Source organism: Hyalella azteca, unplaced genomic scaffold (genome assembly GCF_000764305.2).
Source record: "Hyalella azteca isolate HAZT.00-mixed unplaced genomic scaffold, Hazt_2.0.2 contig385, whole genome shotgun sequence".
NCBI lineage: Eukaryota > Metazoa > Arthropoda > Malacostraca > Amphipoda > Hyalellidae > Hyalella > Hyalella azteca.
Window position 1 is genome coordinate 115,060 of NW_025930738.1, and position 26,774 is coordinate 141,833.

At 40.1% G+C, this 26,774-nt stretch overlaps 2 protein-coding genes across 2 annotated transcripts; one reads left to right on the forward strand and one right to left on the reverse strand.

Annotated features, from left to right (window-relative positions):
• The first annotated feature begins 423 nt into the window (after window positions 1-423).
• On the forward strand, window positions 424-5,736 carry LOC108673708 (myogenesis-regulating glycosidase). Its single transcript, XM_018161575.1, has 13 exons — window positions 424-478; window positions 697-898; window positions 1,204-1,363; window positions 1,564-1,725; window positions 2,132-2,305; window positions 2,656-2,751; window positions 2,911-3,006; window positions 3,416-3,645; window positions 4,262-4,419; window positions 4,716-4,870; window positions 5,012-5,074; window positions 5,191-5,284; window positions 5,436-5,736. The coding sequence occupies exons 2-13, from the start codon at window positions 714-716 to the stop codon at window positions 5,618-5,620; spliced, it is 1,758 nt and encodes a 585-aa protein (XP_018017064.1). The 5' UTR covers window positions 424-478; window positions 697-713; the 3' UTR covers window positions 5,621-5,736.
• Window positions 5,737-8,448: 2,712 nt separating this feature from the next.
• On the reverse strand, window positions 8,449-25,951 carry LOC108673680. Its single transcript, XM_047879627.1, has 12 exons — window positions 25,496-25,951; window positions 17,318-18,388; window positions 16,196-16,297; window positions 15,703-15,863; window positions 14,890-15,005; window positions 14,132-14,314; window positions 13,369-13,544; window positions 12,987-13,165; window positions 12,654-12,827; window positions 11,344-11,508; window positions 10,959-11,036; window positions 8,449-10,464 (listed from the first exon to the last, which is right to left on the reverse strand). The coding sequence occupies exons 1-12, from the start codon at window positions 25,548-25,550 to the stop codon at window positions 10,342-10,344; spliced, it is 2,583 nt and encodes an 860-aa protein (XP_047735583.1). The 5' UTR covers window positions 25,551-25,951; the 3' UTR covers window positions 8,449-10,341.
• Between the last annotated feature and the right edge of the window lie 823 nt (window positions 25,952-26,774).

Sequence of the window (26,774 nt, forward strand, 5' to 3'; positions counted from 1 at the left end):
GGAGTCGTAGAATTTGAAACAAGCACCAAAACCGGGAGCCACGGCTATAAACTAAAAAAACTGCTTTTTGACACATCCATGATACAACATTTCTTCTCGCTTCGAATCACCGACATGTGGAACAGCCTCTCTGATAGCATCGTTGACGTTCCGAGTAAATCGAGTCACGAAAAGTACAAGAATCGGCAACAGGGCCTATTCTTGGGAAGAGCGAAGAAATAGGCCTTGAACCTATTTCTTAGGAGCCGACACTTTTATTCTATTCTAGTCTATTTCATTCTATTCTAAGTAAAATGTCTTATGACATTTAGTGATGCCTGCAATCTTAATATTTAGCGGAGACGATTATCGAAGAATTATCACAGCAATACTAAATACAAATATTATTTTTCATGGATTGCCTTAAGTTTTTTACTTACGCACGCAGAGTTGCTGCTTGACATTCACGAGCGAACTTTACGAATTTTGCGAGCAAACGGTGAGTTCATTTCCTGTATCTTTTGTTGGATACTTGCAATTAATTTCTAATTTTTTCAATGTAAAATTTATTGTGTTTATTTATAATATTTAAATTAACAAAGTTTATCATTGCGACTTTAGAAATTGTAATTTCAAGCCTCGGTCAATTATTCTGCCTAAATCATAACCTTTATTTATTATTCTGCNTCTGTTATCCATTCTGCCGTGTTTATCCAGTATCGGACGAGGTGGATATGGGCCTGGCTATTCCCCCTGGGACCCCCACCAACCCATGCGAGGTTCCGGGCTCCGACTACTGCGTGGAGTACGTGGGCGAGGCGCAGCTCTCCATCACGACGGACGGTCACTGTCAGGAGGTCTCGTGGGTCGCGTCAGGCGCCACCGAGCTCAAGGACTGCGTCATTCTAAAGGGCCATTGGTGGGCTTAATTTATGTTGCTTAAGAAATTTGGGCAATGAATTTTATTTTAGATAATATCTTCGTTTTATATTTGCTAATTCTTACATCTCGGACTAAGACGAACGAGTTTTTCGACTCCAACGTTTCATCGTGCTTGAACGTTGAACATTTTTCTCAAAATCGCTGCCACCTATGAAAATTCTAACATCAAAGAATGTATTGGATTATGATGGTTGATAATATGTTCAAATCTATATGCTGTTTCAGCGTAATTATGGACTAATGAGATACGTGCAGGATATCATGAAGCCTTTTGCTGCACAGGTACGGGGGAGGTGAGCAGTTCACCCAACCCTGGCCCATCGAGCAGAAGCCCCGGCCTGAGACAGCTTACGTGACGGCCGACATGTTGCAGCGCTCCAACCAGTGGTACGGCGGTGTCACTGAGGCTTACTGGATATCTTCGCAGGGACTCGCTGTATATGTGAGCAATTTATTTTATGTGATAGTATCGACACACTCCATAGCTGACTTTGCTAAGCTTAAAGTTAGGTCATTTGGTTTATCAGAAGGTTCCCACGTTTATGTCTAATTTTTTTAAATAAGAAGCTAAGTTTGTGTTACAGGTCCAATAATTTTTTTGAGATAGTAAGTAAATATTGAACTAATTTAATTTGAACTCAGGTGCCAGATGAGGTACCACTGTTCCTGAGCCTCGTGGACGCGGACGCTGACGGTGTTGCTGACGAGATGTGCTTCTCCGCCAGACATGAAGTGCCGTTTGCTGACCGCGACAGCGCCCTGATACTGCGCTACTCCGTTTGCTCTGCAGATGACGTCAGACAGGTGATAGCTTCGTCAATCCGGAGTTACGCGTTTTTTTCGTGTCAACAATTGCTGTACAAAAAAATAACGACTTTGAAGTCCTTCAAAAAACTTTGCATTGAGCACCAGAATAAAATTATTGAATAGTCATTGGAGATTTACGTACTAGAATTATTTTTTGATATCGGAGAAATATGGAGCCTGAAAACCGGTGAATGTATTCGCAAAATCTGATCGAACATTGTTGCTAAAGACGATATTTGTTGCTAAGGTGGGCAGTGACATACCTACGATACGAAACAACCAGATAGCTGTGGTCCTTCTGATTGATCGAATTACAACAGTTGTAGCCCCACCATTAAATATAAATTAATTTTGCTGATTTACATTCATTTATTCTTATCCAGTGACCGCCACGATGTTCCAGGTACACGAAGCAACACTACCGAAGTTCTATTCATTTCCCTCTGGAATTCCTGATGAAAAGATGATGAGGGATACGGTGTGGACCACCTGGGCCGAGTACAAAACTGAAATTAATGACTCGCGCGTTCTCGCCTTGGCGTACAATGTTATTGAGAAAGGATACCCATACAGCCAGGTTATTAATTACGATGCGAGGCATGACATTATATCCTAAGCATAAGCACAAATTTCAAGATACATGTACCTCTTCAGAGACCTGATATTAATTAGGTAAAGATTACCAAATATAAAGGTTAAATAATTGTAACCATTTAAAAAAAAGGCTTTGGCGTGAGATTGGAACAAGTCTTAGTTTATTCTCTCTATTGAGAGATCAATGTCAGATTGTGTTCAAAGCAATATTGAATGACTAATAAAAAAAAGGAATGTATGACTCATGCTTGGTCTTTTATCGATTAGGTTGAGATTTCTAACAATGATGGTTTTCTGTGACGTCGCCAATGACATAACCTAATTAATTTTTAGATCGAGATCGATGACAACTGGGAGACTTGCTACGGAAACGCAGAGTTCAACACCGACAGATTCTCCGACGCTAAGGCCATGGTTGACGAGCTACACGTGAGTCCCCTTTACTCTTGAAGTTGTATCACGTGTGTTTCACGATGTAGAATTTCTCCTCGCCTCAACATATTTATGATATTTTACTTGAAAGAAATCTATTGGAAAGGCTAGTAGAAATTGTTAATTGTTGTGTTCAGAAAATTATTCGGCTCACAGGCACTTGGATTCCGAGTGACGCTCTGGATCCATCCCTTTATTAACGACGACTGCGAGGCCTTTGCTTACGCCGATGCGCGAGGCTACTTCGTCAAGGTATTCCTAGCGCCCTCATTATTTACTAAACCTCTAAGCATATTAATGTTGTAAGATTTGAATATTTTCAGAACTAAAAATTATCGTGCTTGTAATCATTCGCAATCTTCCTATGGTATCAGCACTTATAAATTTATTAAGGAACTATTCTTCATTATTCTACATAAAAGACAACCTTTTGAACATTTAGTGCCCAAATTATGATCAATCATGAACCCAGGCTTCCAGGTGCACTGTCGTTATTTGGTTTGAATGATCTATCTCAAGGAACCTAGGGCATGAAACATATCGTATGTTATAATCTTAGTACATCATATAGTATTCATCACTTCAGTATAGTGGTATATCAAACCACTCAAAATCCTAATTATTTCAATACTGTACGCTAATAACGGTATCTGCCGTACAGGCAGCTGATGGAGTCACTCAACTGACGAGCTGGTGGCAAGGGAACTCGGCTGGCATTGTGGACTTCACTAATACGGAGGCCGTGTCGTGGTGGACTGGTCGCCTGCGAGACATCCAGGCCACGACGGGCATGGATGGCTTCAAGTTCGACGCTGGTGAGACCAGCTGGCTTCCTGACGTCTTCACTCTCAACGCTCCTGTCGAGAAATGGCCTAACGTCTACACCACCAGGTACCTTCAGGAGGAAAGCTATAGACTCCTGCTACCAATCCTTTCTTTCTTTTTTTCTCTCTTTATTTTTTTTTACTTCTTTATTTCTTTCTTTTCTTCTCTCTCTTTCTTTGCAGGGTGGCCATACTGGATGAATTTGAAGCCTCTAGTATGCCAGAAGGATGGTTCCAAGTCACAGAGAGTTATTAGTCAACTTTTGGTCTGAAACGCTGTTTTCCCATGGTAGTTGACTAGTTGTATCGACTTCGGTTGCCGAAAACTTCTCGAATTGGCAAAAGTCGCTTATACAAACACATAAAAAGACACTAAGCTAATCGCATAACGATTTCAAATCCTGCTCTGCATTATATTTTCCAGTTTACTACTCGAAAGCAGATCCATTGTAACTCTTGTCGAACAAATTTCTTCTTCTTCGAATACTTCTTTGTACCATAAACTTTAATGAAGATTAAATGTTAATGTTCCATGAAACCGACAGAATACGGTTAAGATCTCAATCATTCCCATTAAGTGAATTAAGCTGGATCAAGATTTGGTCATCAGCTCAATTACTTTTACTGAAATTTTAATTAATGGTATTATAATTTTTATTTTAAAATGCATCGTTGACGTCCAGTTATGTGGACGTTGTGTCGTCGTTTGGGGGCTTAACGGAGGTGCGGTCAGGCCGTCACAACCAGGCCGCCCCAATCTTCTTCAGAATGCTGGACAAGAACTCCAACTTCCAGAACCTCAACGGACTCAAGACGCTCATACCTACTCTCCTGCATTTCGGTAAGAACCTGACATTATTTCGTCTGTGACTTAGAGACTAGTAGAGTGTATGTATTTTAATTAAACAAAACCCTCAAAATATTTGAAATTTTTTAATTAAATTCCGATAATTTAGAGATTTTTTGTCAAAGACTTTATTCGTGGAATAACCAACTAAATATACTAGATGGAATCACCACTGAACTCTATGTCACCACTATGATTATAATTTTTAAGTTTCCTGCTAAATGCAGTGGAATGTCTATATTACTGGCGTTACACATTTATTTCTGTAATTTATTTCGAAAATTCAATAGGGATCCTGGGTTACCCTTATGTGCTTCCCGACATGATCGGAGGGAACGCTTACGGCGGCCAGCCCAGTGACGAGCTCTTCGTTCGCTGGACGCAAGCGAACTCCCTCATGCCGGTTCTCCAGTTCTCGCTCTTGCCCTGGAGATTTGGGAGCATTGTCAGTTACTTTAATTCACTAGTTGACACAATCTGCTAATTGTTTTTAATGAAGTATAATGTGTTTTAGGGAGTTTGCTAATGGGCTCTGATGATTTCTTCGTTGGTTGATAAATATTCAGTCGTAACTTTTTTCGTGCAGGCCGAAGAGGTGGCCTTGAACGTATCTCGCCTACACGTCGAGTTGACACCGCAACTTCTACGCGTAAGATATCAATATAAACAGAAGATATGAACTTATTTTAGGGTAGCTCAAAAGTCTAATGTTCGAAAATCCTTATCATTTTCCAATGAAAACGTGAATTTTTTATACTGTTCCAGGCAGCACAAGAAGCGACCGTTTCTGGCGCTCCCATCAACAGGCCGACGTGGTGGCTCTGCCCTCTGGACGAGGCTTGCCTTATCGCCGATCAACGTCAGTTTTGTTTGTCTAAAAAATGTGTAGTTTCGTTGTATTTATTGTTATATGCTGCGTGCAGCTTTTTACACCTATATTGTAGTTTATTTATCCTTTGGTATCTTTTAATATTCATAGTAATTACTCTCAGTTTTTATACCTGCGACAGAGTACCTCCTGGGCGACGATATCGTGGTTGCGCCGATCACCGAGGAAGGGGCGACAGAGAAGGAGGTGGTGCTGCCACCTGGTGACTGGGTGGCCAACGTCGACGGTGCGACCTACACTGGGCCCGCCACTGTCCTCTTCACTGGAGTAACTCTCGACAAGTTTGTCTACCTCACCAGGGCGTGAGAGTAACGTAGGCTTCGAGACGCTCAGATCAAGATCAACCATACGCAGTGGCATGAAATTTTTGACACTAGAAGATTTTTCAAATATGGTTTCAAAATAAATAAACCTCGTCTTTAGCTGAATTTTTTTTTAAAACCTAATTTATGTCAATGTATTGCATGCACATGTACTTTTTCATGTACATGAACATTTTCAGCGTAAGGATGCGTGTTCTTCTGGAAGCGGCTCGTTATGCGTCAACTGTCCATTAATTTCAAATGTGCTAGAGCGCAGTTAATTAACGAATAAGCTTCGCACCAACTTATTCCTTTCGCCGACAGCTTTTTTTGATTTTCCGCATCATATAGATCATGGAAGCTGCACCTTTTGAGAATTTTTGCTCCAAATTTTCGTTCTTTTATGACAGCATAAATCGATGCAATAACTTGAAAGAGAGAGAGAGAGATATATAGAAGGCAAACTCGTAATAAAACAAACGGTTCTTTTGACGTTTTATTAAGCAATACTAGAATCTCCTACAAAGCGAACGGTACGAACGTATACCTAGTCAGCTGCAGTCAATCATTGCTCATGTTCCAACCAAATAACACGAAATTTTACCTCGAGGAAACATACATCTAAAATTTAGCTGGTCATGAATATTCCAGAACACACACACAGCGTCAGAGTTCATTACACTGACTGTGGCCGCGAGGACCTAAAACATTCAGCAGCGTACAGAACTAGGCGACTTCCTAACAGATAATTGTGTCATTTGTTGCTGAACAGATTATTGACGCATCTGTTGCTGCATCATGTTCTTCTTCTATGGACGTTTTTAAAAAATAGCGAGTTATAACATCTATCAAGTTGGAGTGACAAAATTCGACAAGAAGTTTATATCGTGCCGACATTAGTCGTTCACCGCAAAAGAGATGCAGTTTTATTTTTATTTTTTCACCACAGAGACTACAACGGAAATGTCAGGGTCAAAATATGGCAGTGTATATTCGGGACTAAACGAGTACCATTGGGAAATGCAAACGCCCATCAAACAAGTTGAAATTATAATACGAAAAAATACATGCTGAAGTAAGTTGAAATTTTCCCATCGATATGGACGTTGAGTTTTTGCTGAGAAAAGCCCCACAAGCTGCACGTAAAGTATACAAGTAGGAAAGGTTTTCATGCATGCGACGGCCTCGCTATAAATATGAACCTCAGATGATTCAACACCTGAAATAAAAGGATTTGCGTAAATTACTTCAATAAAGCAAGAGGGCTCCTTGTGTAACTCTATATTATTCCCATACATGAATATCGGGCTGCAACACCACTATATTTACGGTACAATCTTACTTTTTGGCGATTTAAAATTCTTAATCGTCATACAAAAAATTTTGATAGAATACTGGCTGACCGATAAATGGATCAGTCTCCACACACTTTCATAACTCGTTTAGTAGGCTTCATCATTATCACTCGCAAACGATAGAACTTCAACCGCAATTTTAGTATGAACAATCACAATCCTCACCCATGCACGGTATGCACAGACTCGTCATTCTCGCAATTGTTGTTTAGCACTTAAATGGACCAATTTCCTGGCTCAGCTCACCATCATTCTTGAGAATAGCCAAGCGACTTTTAACTTGTCTCTACAGCTATGACCAGAACGCTACGGTCACTGCATCAACGCTAACCAACAAGTCACGCTACTTCCAATCTACACTTCTTCATCTATTTCATCAATCAACAGTAAGCATCAATAACAATTAAGGCATCAAGCGATTTATTTAGCATGCATAAGGATATCTTAAATCCTTAATTGTCAGAAACTTCAACAAGGACAATAAGGTTCCTAAAGGTTAAAGCGACTAATTTCTCAATCATTTCGATCTGTCAAGTTAACATAAAGAATAGATCTAGGTGTAATTTCATGAGTTGAATATGCGCTGATATGCACGCACGCTTCAAATTATAAGGCAAACTAAAGCTTCAATCTGACAAGCGCATCTAGATTGCGGCTATTCAATTTATCGAACAGTTCAATGCGTTCTAATTTCACATGGCTGTGTATTGATGTCAGAAATTCTTACAATGTAACTGTCTCTTTATGGAAACAGTATATAAAAAATATCAAAACATAATTCACAGTTTGGAAACATCAGCGAGTTCGCCATCGCGAAAATAACAGAAAAATTCTGTCTGCCAAAAAAGTCAACTATGTTCGTCATTTGTTAACGTGTCCTTACAACTAAGTATTACAACTTTATCAACAGATATATTAACCATCGTCAATGATATTCGTACCTAAAGGTTAATGTAACCAATACGAAAGGGTTATTACAGGATTGGTTCATTTGATTCTAAATTGTATTCATGGGCACCGCGATGCGATCAATCCAGCATCACATGACTTGGATTCAACCGCGGTTGAGGTCCATAGTTTGGCCGGATCATCAGTGTTGTACATGGACGATTTATTACAACAAAAATATTACAAATAATAAACTCATGTATTTTGCGACATGCTATTTTGGTATTGAACATTATTTATTATGATATAAAACATTTAAAGCAGAGGTAAAACCTAAATTTCAACGAAAGCTTCTTATCACGAAAAATTTAAGACAACGGCCAGCGGCAGCAGTTTGTTTTGAGAGAGGGAAAAGATTTTGTGATTACAATTGGTTTATACCGAGCCTCTTAGTATTGATGTTAAGAGAAAGCCAATATTAAGGCTGCTGGCAAAGAATAACTTATAAATATTTGTGGCGTTTGTAAGAATAATAGTACTAATGTAATAGCCATAGGTATAAAGCTAAAATAAGTACAACAAAAAAAACACTAAGCATAAGCAAATAACAAAACTATTAATGATCACTAAGGTAATTGCACTAGGAAAATCCAAGTACGCAGGCACTAAGCGGAACTAAGTTCAGGCACTGGGCGTAACTAAACATACATACACGTTAAAGCCCATAAAGCGAAACTTAGTACGAGCCCGTAAGCAAAACTAAGTATTAGAAGTAAGCCTAATTAAATATGAGCAGTAAGCGTAATTAGGTATGGGTACTAAGCACAACCAAACACAACCATACGCATCTGGTACAACCAAAAGTAGAAACAGGCACGAGGAAAAAGTAGACAAATTTGGCCGGAAATTCAGTGGACATGACAAACTCCGAGTCGCTAAGAGACGCAGCAAATGCGTCTACTGACATGCACAGCGTAAAATAGGGCCCATGAGCAGCGCTCGAATGGGAGAACCTTTCATACTGGCACCATGAGATACCTAAATAATATTGCCCCTTATAAATAATAATATCGAGCCAAGCTCGTCATAACTGCCCAATTTGTTTGTTTGTAAAGTTCAGTGGTTGAATATTAGTAGAAAATAAACGAAATCTATTAAAATTTCACAGGGACAAAAACATCTAAAGTGAAATTTAAGAATGAAAAAGATCAAGACACGACACGTCCCACCATTCTTCCATGTGAAGCTATTTAAGTACCGTAGTTCCTGAAATAGTGATTATTATATATTATACGCTTTTTTAAGTTCATCTCTATACATTCATACAATTTACACTAAAAAACAATTCCATAAGTTCACGAAATGAGCTTTCAGCGGACGAAATGAAGCTTACGATGAAAAATTTAGCTAAATATAATCAATAGATTCAGCGTCACACTATCCATAGACGTGATAATTACATGGACACATGTTAATGAACATTCATTTTCTTCACTCCCTGAGCAAGGCTACTCCATTAATGAATGAGATAAACAGGCTCGAACAAATATACAAAACGCAGACCTACCAGAATAAATAAATAGGTATCCCGGTCAACGAAAAAAACATATCACAGGTTAAATTCAAATATATCCACAATATAAGATCGATAAGTGCATATGTAATATCAAACAAGTTTCAGATTATCCTCACTTAAGATAATTCAACGAAGCTAAACTCTTAAAGCAAACTAAGATAGTCAGGGGAAAACTTTATTGATTTGAAATCAAGTGCGATGACGCTTGAACATCTCTGGCTAACTAAATATCAAATTAATGCCGTACTTAAATACTTGTTTTAAATGTGGTACAAAAATCCAGGGCATCATCTGCTTGAGAAATAGCGTAGAGAATCCGCAATGCGGCAATCTTTGCCGACGTATATTAAAAATAGCCTTCATATTTGTTTTGAAGGCTCGTATCAGTAATACTGATAACACAACCCGAGAGTTACTAGAGAACACACTACTCGTTACAAGTGACAGTTAGAAAACGTTCATAGCAAAATAGAGAACATCAATGAAGTGGAAACCAACGTAGCTCAGAATAAAATCGGATAGTTTTCAATAAGGAACTCACTGCTGCCTGGAGCAGAAGATTCTAGTTTTGGAGACACTCAAAAATTAGGACAATCATAATTTGAACATTAAAAAAATGCTATAAGATTTACATCGTTTCTGCCCGTCGGTAAGAACACGGGGCCAGAACGTAATGAGATTTAAAACGGCGCATAACGCAATGTAAATCACCATACAAAAGTCGTCCCATAAAAATTAAAAGCTCGAATAAAAATCCGTGCAATGACAATACCTAAGATGAAAAGTATCAACCGAAACACAGTAAAAAAAAGAATTACTATTGAAATTAGTTGTTGTTAAGGTAGAAGATTTATCGTCAATCAATCTTTGCGATCTGGAAATAGGATGTTACTAAGAGGTGATGGATTAGACGGTGTCAGAGGGTGCTGGTTGACGAGCACGCTGCAGGAGTCTGGGGGCGGAGGTCATGATGGCGATGGCCCCGATGGGCGCCGTGATCAAGATCACCAGCACAGCGATGGTCAGCACCTGCAGCACCGTCATGGTAGTTAATGAAATTAAACCACAACTTGTTTGAGATTCGAATGACGACGAAACTACATTATCCGAAACTTTGATACCAGCTGTAAAGATCATGACCAGCTTTACTATAGTTCAAATGCATCTCTAGCTAATTGATCATAAAAAAAATGTCGTGTCACTTACAACGAGCATAGCATGAGAGCTGAACTAATATCATAAAAAATAGCACTAACATTGGATGAAAACTGTTTATCAGACAAAGAACTAATAACACGTAGGATGACCACAGTTCATTACCAACAGAAATGGAGAAGATATGAAATTTTTGAAATTGTAGCTCCTAAATAAATATTCTTCAACCCGAACTTTATGGGCTAGTAAATTTCTAATCAATGATTCTACTGTCTCAAACACAGCAGGATTCTGGTATCTGTGTCGGGATCCTGGTATCTGGGGCCCAGTGGTATCCTGGATACAGTGACGGACTTAAAGTACAGTACCTGCTTGGCAAGAGCGATCTCAGGTTCACCAGCCCCGATTCGCACGGCGTAGTCCAACGCTGTTGAGCCGATCGCAGCCTGGGGGAAAATAATGTAGTGAGAACATTTCAGACTGAAAAATTAATTTTCGGATATGACTTTATTGCAATCCATGTCAGCGCAGTTTGATTTGTAGCTTTAGCGGACCATTCTAATAAATAAAACTCGAAAAACTCTACACAGCGAAGGAAAAAATTTTTCATTCAAGAAATACATAACGTTTCAAGTCAAGAACCTGGACAGTAGCTTTCGGTAGCCAGGCGAGGGCGACGAAGAATCGCTCCCTGATGTTCAGGCCGCTGCCGAGCACCACGAAGAAGGTCGTCACCACGCGACACGTCAAAACCTGGACAGTAGCTTTTGGTAGCCAGGCGAGGGCGACGAAGAATCGCTCCCTGATGTTCAGGCCGCTGCCGAGCACCACGAAGAAGGTCGTCACCACGCGACACGTCAGGCTGATGCACAGCGTCGCCACCCCCAGCCCTATGGTGTCCAGCTCCAGACTCAGAATCTGCACACAGTGATCGACCATTCTTAGCGTTTATACGTGGGATTGAGAGTAAGACAAAATCATACAAGATAAAAAAAAGTTGTGAGGCAACTGCATGCCATGCGTCCTATTAATTCAACGTCAATTGTTGTTGAACAACACAGCGAAATGGAGTTGACTACGTCCCTCAAAAAATAAATACGTGGCGGTAGATTCTCATGGGCACGTGTTACCCTAAGCAACGAGTAAAACCCTAAACAACTGGTGACCGATGGCAGCATTATTCATGAGTGCCAAGACGTGCTTCACTCTCGCAAGCTGAAGCTGTCATCCTGGACAGCTTTGCCTCTGAAGCTGATGGCTGTTATTACCTCTCTTAACGACTCTTATCTCTGCATTGCCAATTTCAACATTCCTCGGGCAACCTCTTGCCGCCCGGACTACTCCTCCGGCCTGGGGAGCGCCTTCTACATCACAGATGATTGCCTAATCATGACAACTTTAATTCCCATTATCGTCAATGACACAAGACTCGCCATTTGGCAGATAACTCGTCGCACCTCAATGAAAACCGTACAATACTAGTCAGAACAACAATTTGTATGGGTCGATTACCACCTAACAACTAAGAAGCAGTTTCAATCTCGCTTTAAGTTATCGTTCAGTTATGTTTATAAATAGATCTTTTCTATTGAAAGCGGGTAGCGTACATATGGCGACGACTAAAGTGGCTTTGATGTTGCATCTCTTGGTAGTCGTTCACGGTTGGTCAGAGGCACCTCAAGAACGAAAATCACTGTCCTCTGCAGAAGCATCATCTATACAATCTTGAAGAACACAGCCTTCATAAACCGCCTCCAACAAGATTTACGATTCTATTTTGGTTTTCCCATCTTCTTCAGTTAATCTACCGTCTTCCAGATGGCTTAATTCAGCCGCGACTTCGCAAGTAAATGTCAGCGCCTAATCACAAAAAAACTGCTTTATAATTAAATCGAATGAAATTACAATCACAAGCGCCATATAACCTAAAACTTAAGTTCAATCAAAATTATAATTTCATGAAATAATTATTGCACGTTTTTGGAGCTAAGTTTTGTAGCCTTGCTAGCGCACAACTAAATTGAAATAGTCTTGGTTCGCGCACAACTATTAAAGTTATTCACTTGTATCTCCGTGCCGATGAGGGCAAACAGCATGGGCTGGAGGTAGCCCCAGGCGACGTTGCAGTGCTGCCCCACGGGGTTGTCGTCATCGCCCCAGCCCTGCCGCCTGAACCCCACGCCCGCAATGAACGCCATGCTTAGCACCGCCAGCGCTCCAGCGCCGCCGAATTCGATCTAAAACCAAGAAAAATCCAATAAGATTTACCTGGAAAGCCTGTGTCGCAGTCAATCGGTTTATTAAGGTCTTAGAGCATCAGTTTTATCTCGATGCTGGTTTGCTGAAATAAGTTATTACACCACATTTTATGGCACCCCCATAAAAACTGCACTAACCCTCTGACTGCCGAAGAGAGCCAAGAGCCCGGCTGTGAAAAGCATCGCGAACTGAAGCAACGAGCAGCTCTGGTGGTGTTTGTTAGGCAGGATCCAGCAGATGAAGCCCATCACGGCCCCGTAGGACAAGCCTATCAACACTTCGAGAGGCCCATGCAGAATTTGCCACGCCAGCGATCCTGGTAAAGAATGAATGAGAATATTTGGGAAAAGGAAAAATAAGGCCGAGAGACATACTAGAGTATTTTCCAAGCATACGTGTGCTTGAGACATCTTTAATCTCGCCTTTAATTAAAGCTACTCGATTTGAATGAAAGTCACTTTTTCTTACTGCAAGTCACAGGTTTTTTTTAAAGTAAGCACTATCAGAAAATCCACTCACCTTCAGAGAAAGTCATGCCGAGCATCACGCCAAAGCCTGAGATGGCGATAACATCGTCGATGCTGGCGGCAGCGATGACGAGGGTGGGGATGCCCTTGTCGACGCCGTAGCCCTGCTGCGACAACTGCAGCAGGCACGGCACCACCACCGCCGGCGACACCGCCGCTAAAATAAACCTAAAACAGAGTAAAATGTTATTAAAAATAAAGAATAAGTACCTACTCCACTGCAGCAGCAGTACAGTTGGTTCTCAACTATTACATTCATTGAAACGGTCCTAGAACTAAACTATGTCTTAGTAATCGGTCATAACACTAGTGAATCGAATTGTTAAAACAGTTTATTAATGAAATGCAAATTAGAGCCAATTTAATTTATTCAGAAAAGAAGAGATGATAAATAATTCTCCTAATGACAAGACAAGAACAATGTGATCAAAGTGTATTTAAGTGTATTTCATCAATAATTTCACTGAGGAATTATTGATTGCGTAGTACTGGAAAATTATCACTTTCAAATACAATTCAGCAACGAAATTGGTGATGCTTCTGCTTGACGCGCAGAAGTTGATACAATATGAAATGCATAATAGGTGTACAGTGAATCCCTGACATTATTATCATGTATCATAATACAAATCATTTACACATCAGGTTCTCTTACATATGCCATAGCTAGGCATTATACCAAAGAATGAAGCCCCATAACTTTAATCACGGTCCTGCACGCGTCACACAGTAGGGACAACATATCAGCATCATACCCAAGCATGAAGCCCCAAAGCCAAGGGAAGCCGAGGAGGAAGTGCGAGACGACAGCGACGACCGTGGTCTCGACGAGGCAGGGCACACAGGCGAGTCTGAAGACCACGAGCGACATGGCCTTGAGTGCTTTAGGGTCCAGGCCCAGACCGGCCCGAAGCAGGATCACCACCAGCGCTACGTTCCTGAGACATGAGAGGAGTTTTCATCAACACGTTCCGGAAGAAAAAACAAGCAACAACTGTAATTAAATGAAAACCGATTTTGCCAACCATTTTCAAACGAGAATGTGAGATACAAGTCAAAACATGAGAAATAGGCAAGGAAATATGACTTCACGGGTCGAATGTCATCAATAAGAGAACTATCTTCTTCACGCATCACACATAAATTAAACGTAGGAGAGGTAGAAGGCAAAGCTTATAACCAACCAATTGCTTACAAACGTGCATCAAATAGGAGGAAAACATGAGAAAAGCTTATAGCCTTAGGTCATGTAATCTGTTGATATTTTGGCTCCTGAAATACACTCAGATATAAAAATAGTCTCGCGCAACATAATAAACATAGGCTGGAAATTTAAAAATTATTATTAATATTAAACAAGTTTAAATGAGATTTAAACAACATAGTAGTCTCACTTAAAATAATAAACAAAGGCTGGAAATTGAAAATTACTAATAATATTAAACAAGTTTAAAGAGCAGTTAGACAAGACTTGATCAATAAGACAACAAGAGACCTGAACCCCAAGCCTAACCTGATGGAGGCGGACCAGTTGGGATTGAGACTCTCCCCAATGATCCTGATCCCCGGGAAGCTCCTCAGCGCTATCCCCGACAGCAGCATCCCGAGCAGAGGAGGTAACCCGCAAGCCTGCAAAGTTGGTAACAAATAAAAGCTTTCCCTAATTCAAGTGATCACAACATGTTGGATAAACATTGTCTGGCATGAGATAAAAGAAGCCAGTAATTCATAACAGGGGAGGCAAACATTTCAGTAAAAATGCTTTCACTCATATGGTACTTTGATCGTGAGCACGGGGCCTCATTTTGCATGCATACAAATAGTCTATGAAAGGGCCTGAGTATTTATTATTGCAACAATAATTAGGTAATCAGTGTGCCTTAGCATTGAATACAAACTGTATTACGTACGGTACTGTGGTAATTGCAAGTGACTTGAATAACTGGCAAGTCTTTCAATAAATATTTTGAATTTAGCCGTAATAGAATGTTAAAGAGTTAACTCCATGCAACGAAAACATGACATGTAGGTCGAATGGTCACAAGACATTCAATAGACACAGCTCCAAACGAAAGCTTTGCGAACGCTTCAACGTATATGACAGTCTGTGTTATTTTTTATATTATTTGATGATACGCACTACTTTCAGCAACATTCCCGGTAAGATGAAATAGTTCAGCGTCAGGTTCATTGCTACGTAACGTCAGCACGACACATCAGCAGTGTTATCACAGTAAAGGTAAATACGCCAGTAATAGGACTGTCACAAGCAATATAAAGCAGCCACTGATTTATAGTGTAAAGGCCTGCGAAAGATGGCACCCACCTTGCCGTGCGGAGGGCAGGTGAAGGCATATTTGAAGCGGTCGCCCTTGGTGGGGGTGGTGGGCAGTGGGTTGTGCTTCTGCATGACTGGTCTGCAGCAGCGGCACTCCTTTAAACACGAGCCGAGGCTGCACAGTCCACGAAGAATTTTGCTCTTACCACCTGCAAGTGTACAGTATGTCAGAGACAAATTGCTATTATTGCTATGTCTAGTTTCAAAATACATTTCTATAACATTCCTTAACTTAAACCGCTGCAACTTTTAAACGTTCTGCTTATTCGTCAATTAATGTTCTTGCATATGATCCCAAAAGGTTCAACAGCAGGCCAAAAATGATACATCAGGTCAACTCCTCCTACTCAGAATTTTTATAACAGTGATATTCAACAGAGGCAACAAAATTTATGCAGCAAAAGTCATTTACAGTACGGTATACTGAGTATTTACCTTTACATTACATGTAGGTATATTAGGTCATACGGTATACACTGACCACTTGCTGTATTGTCGCGACCAGCAGCGGAAGACTCTTCACTCGAGAGTTTCTTCTCGCTTAGCCTGTCCAGAGGATGCTCCTCTTCGATGATGGTGCCTCCTGCACATTAACCACCCCGGGGCATTTAGTATACACCGGCTACCGATTAATTCCCATGTCATTAACTATGCTGTTATTATTTATTTCCAATTTCAAATGGTTTTTCGTTTCGTTGTTTTAATATTAACGCCGAGTTACAGCAGTACCTAACCCACACGTTGGTAGAAATAAAAAAATCAGGTTGACGTTCATGCACCACTCCATTTGTTTCCAATTTGCAAACAAGGACAAAGTGCATGATTCTTTTTCAGTACTGTACATTTAAAGCTTCTTCTTAATAATTCTATCTTAACAGTGAACTCGTTGGGTTGACCGCACCGACAGACAGAAGTTAGTACAGCAAAAATCAGTATCTGGCCCACATTGAAATTATTTTCAAAGCATTAATAATTCAAATTATTGGTAATTCTGATTAACAGAGAGCATAATAAGATATTCGGATTATAAGAGATTCAGATATGAAAAAAGATTATATACGAGGATCTACAAGATGAAAGTTTGTGACATATACTAAGAGGTAAAATCACCAAGTTCAGAAGTTCAAAGCAGGATGGAAATAATCCGACGTAATGTTGAAGTGAATGCCTGAGGTGGCGAAGCCTTATTAAGTTCCTAAACCAAACACTCAGTAGAGAGAAAGTGATGAGGATACGAATTACTTGGAAAGTACTAGCACTTCAGGTATCCAGCGATTTTCCTCACATTCAAAACTATTAATAAGCAATCGTTCTCAATAGAGAAAGGATTGATAAAAAGAGAATAAAGAGAGAAAATAAGTAAATTAGAAACATTTGCCTGGAACATTGGCCGCCATTAAGGAGAAGGAAAGTGAATTGTACCAATACATAAATACCGTGAACCCACAACTGAGACCAATTATCAGTTTCTACGAGCTCTGCTGTGGGTTTTACAAAACAATTCCCCAAGAGACCTCAAACAAATCTTGCAATCAAAGACATGCATCACAACGCGGAAAGGTAAAAGACTAGGACAGAAAGTGAGACCACATGCCATGCCCACCAAGACTGCCTTCAGGAAAAGACCCAATGGGCAAGGTGCCAGCCTCGCTGTAGGTGCCGCGTCTGCTGTCCGTGGCACTTGTGGTGAAGGCGTCGATGGTCGACCCCTCTGTGCTGGCACCTCTGCTGTGACCAACCGTTTGGCCACCGGACACCCAACTGCTGCAGCGGCTGTGACTTGTTGTGCTGACACCGTTCGAGGGGCCGCCGTTAGTACCACAGCACGGACCGTTGTTAGTGTGAGAATTGGTAGGAACATAAGAGGCGGTGGTGTTAGTACTTATGCTAGTACTGGCAGGGTTTTGGGTGATCCCAGTAGTAGGGAAGGCTGTGGAAGAACCTGAACCGCCTGTACTACAAGGGATGTTAGATATGTTTACATTTAAACTGCTGGGTGCTGTATCTAGGCAATTTAGAGAGGAAGGAAGAGCGTTGAGGGACATAGAACCCGATACACCCGATTCAGTGTAGTTGGTATTGCCATTATTGTCGCTGTTATGAACATCAGAAGGACCAATATTATTAGAAGCTCCAACAAGTGCATTGGTTGGTCCAGAGGAAGACAATATCGGGTTAAAATCGGAATTATTCCCGGAAGCGGAAAATTTTTGTGACATCAAGCAGGAGTTAGATGATGGAAAGCTAGATTTGTTGGGTGAAGAATGTGACACCGAAGTGGAAGCTATAGAGGTACCAAAAAGCGCCGTATTTGACGCTTGCATTGGGCGAACGTCTCCTAGATTACCCGTACTCTTGCTCGGACTCTGAGGAGCAGAATCAGACTTGGGCAACTTGGTCACAGAAGGAGGAGTTTCGGCGAGATCTGCAGCAGGGTTATCATACACCCCGCTAGGATTCGGAACCACTGGAGTTGGGACGTGCTCTGTAGGGTCCCCAGAAGGATCTGTGCTGTAAGAAGAGGGTAGTAGGGAGAGGCCCGAGTGCCCTGGGATGTTGGACTGTGAGATGCTGAGGGCGGTGAGGGCGGATGTTGAGGTAGTTGTGCTTAAGCAGTCAGAATTTTCTTCGTCTTCGTCAGCAGCACGAGTGGATGTGTCTTCAGGGTTATGGCCTGTAGAAATATTGAAAATAATTACATTGGCATAAAAATCCTTTACGTACCAATAAAGCACAGATTATCTGCATCGACATTGCCTTACCGAATCTGCGTCTTTTTAAAATTGATACTAATTGATATCTCCATGAAGAAATGAAGCCAGCCTCATAATACAGGACTGAATGAATTTCGGCATACAATCAATACAGTCATGACGCAAGTCAATCTTCGACCAGTTCTTGATGTAGTTAGAGAACAGAAAAAATATCAGGATGCTTTCAATTTGTCTGTATGTGTTAGCTCTCAATATTTAAACGCAAATACCGTAGCTGGCGTGTGATGGCCAATTTGCTAAGAAAAATAAGCGTTTATCAGCATTAAAGCTATCGTTTTGAATATCGCGTTATAGAAATCGGTGCTCCTATTTCAGCAGTGAAGTGACACACACAAAAAGAAGTGACTAGGGTTGTAAGTAACGTAGTACTAATTACAGAAGAAAAATTGGAGTTAATTTCACTAGAACATATTAGTCAAGTCCGAAAATTGATTTCAACGAATACATGGAGAAAAGCAAACTTTCTAAAAAAATCCTATAGCAAAAACAAACTACAAAATTATCTACGAGTATCTCTAAAGAACAATAATTATTTTTCGACTGCAAAGTAAACCTGAGGGAGAAGGTGAGGGCCATATAAGACCCAGATAAAGGGTAGAGGCTGGAATAAAGAATGGGCTAAAATGTCACCTAAGACGTTCAACTTCTGTTTGTTGAGCCTTGTAGTTCCTGACGCACTCGACCTCCGTCAAGGTTGCCCGCACATTCACTCAGAGAAATTAACAACACTGTCCAAATATCAATGCACATTGGCCTTAAGTCTGGATCAAATTGACAAGGAAATTGACCACGGAAAAAGGACGTATTAGTGCTACCCGTAGACAGTGTGTCGCTATTTTGACAATACGACTCATCAATTTTTTTTAGCGTAATAGGTACGTCATTTGAGAGTCATTTCTACAAAACGCACGGCGTCTGACTCCCGACGAAATAGCCTATCACGTCCCCAGGGGCAATGCTAATGACAATAGTGACTTGCACTTACCTTCACATGGACATACAACATCATTTACATGGTTAATTGCACATTGTTCATAGTTTCGATCACAAATAAGTTCTTTCACGTTGCTTAGGCATAAAAAACAAAACTTTATTCAGATGAAACTGCAAATACGATAAATATAAGGAATAAAAGTTCCGACGAATTCTCCAAAATAATAAATATAGATAGACCATCGGTAACGCAGTCTCATGCTCCAGCGAGGTTGTTGCCTCTATGATGATCATGTATAGGGGGTTGAAGATGCAGCATCATTCCTTGCAGGCAAAATCCAGCGTCATCAACTACGAGTTATCAATGGCTACGATTATTTATTAAAATAATTGATTGATTTGAGTTAAAATGCAGCAGCACTCACCGAGAGTATGTTATGTTAGGACGACTGATATCACTGCTCAGCAATTCAGGCCCGATATGCAGTCGGTGCGGTTTAATGACAAAAAATTTAACAAATATTTATACAACGATTTCTGTACATAACAGACGAAGAGTCGATCAGAAAAAATCGAACGCAAAAACAAAGAAAGAAAAACTTGCTTTAGACTAGCTGCAGAAGTTAGATCATCAAATAGCAGGCGTATTTTATCCGGGTTTTATTTATTTTCCCGGAGTCGTAAACAAGACAATTCTTCTATAGGAATCTCCCCCTCACGTCTTAAAGCTCTAACACTGGAAGGCGTAAGTCTGTGCAGAGCAAACAATACCTCAATACTAAGAGGAACATTCAAACATTGCAGCCCAAGAAAGTTATTCTGTCTCAAGAAATTCAACGATGAACATAACACTACTTCCAGAAGCATACATGCACCGAATACTAATTCCATTGAAAAAGATGGTGCATTCCGCAATGTGATGTTTTAGAGTTCTACTCACATGTACAACTTCAGTAACAATGGCCTTCACGAAGGACCACACCGTTATGAACAGCTACATTAACGATAATTAGCGTTTTATTTAATATAATTTGCGACCGTCACCATCCCGATCCCACGAAGAAAATTTGAAATAAGAAAATTTTCAAAAAGAAAATTTGAAAATTGAAATATAATGCGCAAACAGAAAGATCGAAACAATAATAGATAGACGCTATAAAATTTGCACGCATTTATAGTTTCGTGGTAAGTAGACAGGTTTCCTCAGCACTGCACATGCACTTTAAGAGTGTCGGATACACAATAAAGCTTACCACACATACAGCGTTTAATGTGGGTCAGGAGATAAGCGGGAAGGTACAGACTTGTAAGATAACGAGTTGAGTTGCACATGCCACCACCTAACACTGAGATAGGATGATGGATGCCATGGAACGATTATTTATCGTTCCACCAGGTTATGATGGAACGTGAAGCTACTGATTCCAAGCTGCATCTTCGACCCCTACGTGATCATCATAGAGGCCTCAAACTCGTTGAAGCATGAGACTGCGTTATACCGATGGTCTATCTAAACGCCAAAAAACGCCGTCATAGTCAGTCGGAAAGTGCAAGAATTAAATTAATAACGTAGTCATAATGACCATCCGCCTATTTTCGAGCAAAAAACGCTGTCATAGTCAGTCGGAAAGTGCAAGAATTAAATGAATAACGCAGTCATAATGACCATCCGCCTATTTTCGAGTATAAAAATGCCTAAGTCACTACGCCAACCCGCAACCCTTTCATTGACCAGTTGGTAGCGAAAAAATATGTTGTTCGGACATCACTTTTAAAAATATACACACGAAAATATTACAGGTAAAATCGACTTGTCAACTATAGACACAAGCTAAAGAAAATCCCCGCACTCAAATGCGAACATTACGACAGCGAAAAGTATTACTATCCATGATCAGAGCCTCCAGTGTTAAAAATTTAATATAAAAAACAGAAACATTCTAGGTCAACGTAGCACGTAATATAAAAAATTACTGGAAACATTCCTGGACAATAGCAGGAAGATCGTGCCAGCAGGTCAGCCCTACAGCGTCAGCCATCGAACGACTATTCCGGGATTTGAAAAAATTTCTCAAGGTCATCCGTTGCCATTAAATAAAATTATTTAAATATTTCGTATCATAATAGGATATTGAATGAAGAGAATAACATCACAAAAGAGACATACACTGACTGACTGACTGACTCGTGCACGGCCTTACTATGGCGTTACAATAACAAAATGATAAATAGCGACTTCCTTTCGGAGATTAACTTGCGTTTCCGGAAGCGAATTTAAGGTTGATGAAACAAACGAAACAAAAAAAAAAAACGGACAAAAATGATAACAGAAATGGCAAGTGCGATTGCCAATATTTATGCTCACAATACCTGAATTCCTACTAAAATGCATAGATTTTAGATTAGGTTATAGTCACGCAATCAAGTAATGCACATGCACTTAAAAGAGAACGAAAGGAAAATTTGAAATTTCGAAATGTAATTTATTTAAATAAAGCTTGGATAATTCATTGTTAGAGATATTCGTTGGACATTCACAACGATCTCCCCATAATAATCGTCCTGACCTTGAGTGCAAACTGGCTTTATAAAAACATGGCAAACGAATTAAAATTAAATTAAGCTCCTTCCGGGACCCTATAAACGCAGCTCGGGGAACTGCGGGGAAAAGTGACTGCGCAGTGACTACGGGGAAAAAACTAATAAGATCTTAAGTTGGATGCTAGGTTGCCAAAATTCCTGGAACGTTGTGTATTAACCCTCGTTGGCGGACACGGATGTTAATATCTAAATTCATGGTAACCAGAGTTTACTTCAGTAAAAAAAGGTTAATAGGCAAGTGACGCAATGCACGCAGTCACTGCAGCGCATAAAATGGGCGAGTCGACACACGCAATACCTATAGAAAAACCAGGACGGACATCATAATCAGTAATTCCTTCAACAAACATTTCAGGCATAAAAAACCTGAAAATGTGAATTTCGCTGTAATATTCATCACAAAAATCAACAAACTCGAACCATTCATACAATGCAGTCGCTTAAGCTGTTTACAAAGACTAAACATAGACGCATTTCCGCTTCAATCCAGGACACCGTTATTTAGAGTACGTAGCTTAAAAAGAGACTCTTCAGGTAACGGCGGTCAGCTCGGCGTGAGATGCAATCAGTAAGCCATACATGCGCGGTATATACAGGCACGAGGTCACCACAACGAAGATGAGAGGCTCGATGAACAAGGAAGCTTCGCTGCATAAGAAGCCGCGGCCATGCATATTGCATTGAGACTGGCTCACTATATCGGCCAACTGTCGACCGGATGTACTATCAAGACTCGTTTTAGTACATGTAGTAACCGAATTCTTCCCTGCGATAAGTGGGATTACCTGGAAAAGCCGACAATGATTGACAGTTACGATACGATTTTGATTGCCTGCCTCTGAATCGAATTTGGAAGCGCAACATTCCAGATTCTTTCAATCAGATGCTTTCAGCCGCAGTGAGTTGTCATAATTTATATATCCCATGCACCGAATTTATTATTTTTTACTTCTCACATGAGTAGTAGTAGTATAATGGTTTGCTAGGGTCAAGCTATTTTGCACCGGAGGTCAAAATAAAACGTCGCCAACGAGGCGGAAGGTTTCAATTATTCGAAATTTCAGATTAATCATCGCCCACAAGGTGCAGAAGGTCTCAATTGTCCAGCCCGCTGAAGCTGGTTCGAAAGAAGCAGCGTTAGCATCTCAAAGAGACGAAGTGACAAAGACACTCGAACAAGAGGTCGCTTACACGGGACGTCGGCCGCCCGCACGAGAGAGACAGAGAGGGGAAATGTAAGGAATCCTACCTACATAATAACTTAACGTAAGGAATCCTACCTACATAACAACCTAACGTAAGGAACCCCACAACTGAGATCAGCAGTCAGACACCGCGAGCTCAGCGGTGGGGCGCTCAGGAACAATCCCCCTAGGAGCGCGAAATCCCATAGGACTTCTGACGAGTAAAGACACACGTCAGGAGCCCCCCCTGAGAGGGAAAGGGGGGACTTCTTACCTGATAGAAGTCGAAATTCTGCATCGGTAAAGTATAAAACTTTTAAAGCAATTATCTACTATAAGTGTGTCTTCCGACAGCTTCGCTTATTACAGATAACAGTTGTTAATTTAGCTTTTCTCGGGTCCCGTCTTCATCTAATATGATTAACATAATGTTAATTAATCCCGAGGCTGAAGATAAGTTCTTAACAATACGTTCAACGCGACCTTGGTTGCATTGATTAACGTGTGGTGCAATCTGAATAGAAGCATTAATGAGTTGAGAAAGACGTCAATAAAACAATTTTGAAACAAAGATCGGTAAATCTAAATGAAAGTGTCACCACAAATAGTCCGTTTGAGAGGAACGTTAGAGCGCTCACAAATGAGCATATAACGTTTCACCGACTGCATGAATTCTTCAACACAGGAAGCTATTACGACGTTGAGCAAGAGCTTCTGTTGCGAAGCAGGAAGATCGGAGCGCCCAGGGGCAAGAATTACATCCATCCGTCATCCACAGGTGTGACAGATAACGTCGAGGCCAAAGGAATATGAGAACGATATACCAACACAATAGTTCAACGTCTTCATTATTTACTGTGATGTTAATCTCACGTACGACCAAGTAGAATAATATAATTACCACTACAAAAGCACTTAGTTCTGAAGGTCATTACTTCCTGTTTAGTATTTATTAATAATATTCAGGAGAGCCTCTAGTACCCAGCATCTAGGACGTTGTTTGAATTAAGTAGCTTTTAAGGTAATGTCATTGAGATAGCCATAATACAGGCCTCTAAATAGCACATGTAATAACGCCAGTCAGTAAACAGTGAATACGGAAATTTACATGCGCAAAGTACGAAGCTTGACATTTATCAAACATTTACGTTGACAACAGTTTGCCATTTGTAGGAGACATCGAAACTAAACGTCTGGAGAAATATTTAACGTTGCAAGATATTTATTCAACATTTATGAAGCACATACTTCGCTTTCGTTAGGCTGATTTTGGCGTAATGTTTTCGCTTCATAACGCACTATTTAAGGCTTGGCGAGAGGTGTAAAGTCCATATAATTAATTTTATTTATATTTCCACTGATGGACACTATACGAAAATTCTAATCGCCTTGGTTACAAATTTCGCGAGATCCTCTTCACGTCGACCGAGATGACGGCAATCAATGCAGAGCAAGAGGCACTTAAGAGTGTTTCCAATGGGAGAAGTCGGGTTTTATATAGCTGCTTTAGCAAGCAATGAGGGTCATGGACAACTAGAGAAAGGACAGTTCAAGGCGAGTAAGCATGGAATATTTAGGTGTCAAGCTCAGGAGAAATTATCTAAAAAAAAACAAGCCAGGGCGCACGACGTCCAATGCATTAGCATAGAAAACGCAAGCTTGGTTGGAGATTTATGGGCAAGCAGGAACAAGGTCACGTCAGCTTCAACAATACTAACACTTCTATGGAACACACTATACGCCCTACGCGATGTAGGTCAGCTTGTTCACTGTAGTTCATGTATGTTTTAATTTATATTGAGGGTAGCGCACTTAGCAGCTCGTAACAGCATGTCATCTCGTACACCTCGAGCTCCTTTACATAAATTTTATTGTAACGAAAGTATGAAAGATCCGTATGGAGCTTATCTGTAATTAACAAAGTTAAGTACGAAAAAACTGTACATCGCAGTCACTACCTAGGCCACTAGCTGAGAGTGGAGCATCATTATGCGCCACATTATCTAAATTTTGTTCTATTTGTTGAATAGAGTTCAAAAAAGTCTTAAATCTTTCAGGGGAAATTCATAGATAATTTTTAGAACATTATGAATATTTCTGAACAGGTTTACTATTAAAGTTGCTGTCTTCCTATCATAAAACCAAATCAAACCTTGATGAACATTAATATTTGCTTAACCTAAGAAGGTAATTGAGAATGAATGAGAAAACCTTGAACCTGAACTTAGGTGGTAAAACTTGATTTTAGTAAATAATAAGCAGTAGAACCAAAAATTTTCAAGCACATACCTGAGGTCTCCTGGGCCTTGTTGGCAATGGGAGTCTTGTCATTTGGATCCAACATCCTGTAGTTCCCGGGTTAGATAACTCAGCAGAAGGTGGAATGTTATTGGAGCTTGGGTGGCACTTTGGGGTAAACTTGGATGGCACTTCTGGGTAAAATTGGGTGGCACTTCAGGGTAAAATTGGGTGGCACTTCAGGGTAAAATTGGGTGGCACTTCAGGGTAAAATTGGGTGGCACTTCAGGGTAAACTTTGGTGGCACTTCATTTGAGTTTGTACAATCATCAGGGGAAAATAGTAAATTAACAAAACTTGAAGAAACCTAATTATAACTAACAGCATACATAAATGTTATATTAATAAAACTAAAAATATGAGATCAAAGTTAACAGAGAGCTTCAGATATTACTAAGAGAGCTGGATAATAGAGAACAGCAACAAACAACTGTGTTCCCATATGCTTTAACCTGGAATAAAAAACAATGCAGAGTTTATGCAATGACACTGAAAATTACAATGAGTGTATTTATAGTACGGTAGAACATTTGTGTACTGTCTATTTTCTAAAATCAGCCATAATTTATAAGAATTATACTGCCAATTAACTATTCGTTATTTCATTATGTATACAATAGGTTAGTAAGAAAAATTGACACAAATTCATTGAAGCCTAGAGTTTGGTGGCCTTCAAACACACCGCTGCAGCAGCACATCTCAGGAAAATAACATCACCCACAGCCACACACATGTAAAATACAGGCACCCACAGCCACACACATGTAAAATACAGTCACCCACAGCCACACACATGTAAAATACAGGCACCCACAGCCACACACATACCGGTAATATCCTCCACTAAATGTAAACAAGATAAAGGAAGACTGTCACTTGTGCACTGCAGTAATATGCTGGTATACTTATGAAGCTGACTCTCATGAAGCTTGCAGAATCTCATAGCTTCAGTATGTCATATTTTACCATAAAACTAATCATAAATATAACATACTCAAATTAATCTCAGTTTTTAACCATAAAACAAGCATAGAGTAGTAAATCTTGACAGGTGTTAATTTGGATTTTGGATTATGGTCAAATTTAAACTTTAGAACATAAAAATATAGTGAAAGGTAAACATTTTAAACAAATTTATCAAAATGGTCAAAAATTGTTTATATTGTTATGGAATCCAAAAAATACCTTGCAAAAGCAAGGCTAAACATATAAATCAGCAAGACTGAGAAGACTGACTGGTGGAATGCCACTTTCACTTAAGCTTAGCAAT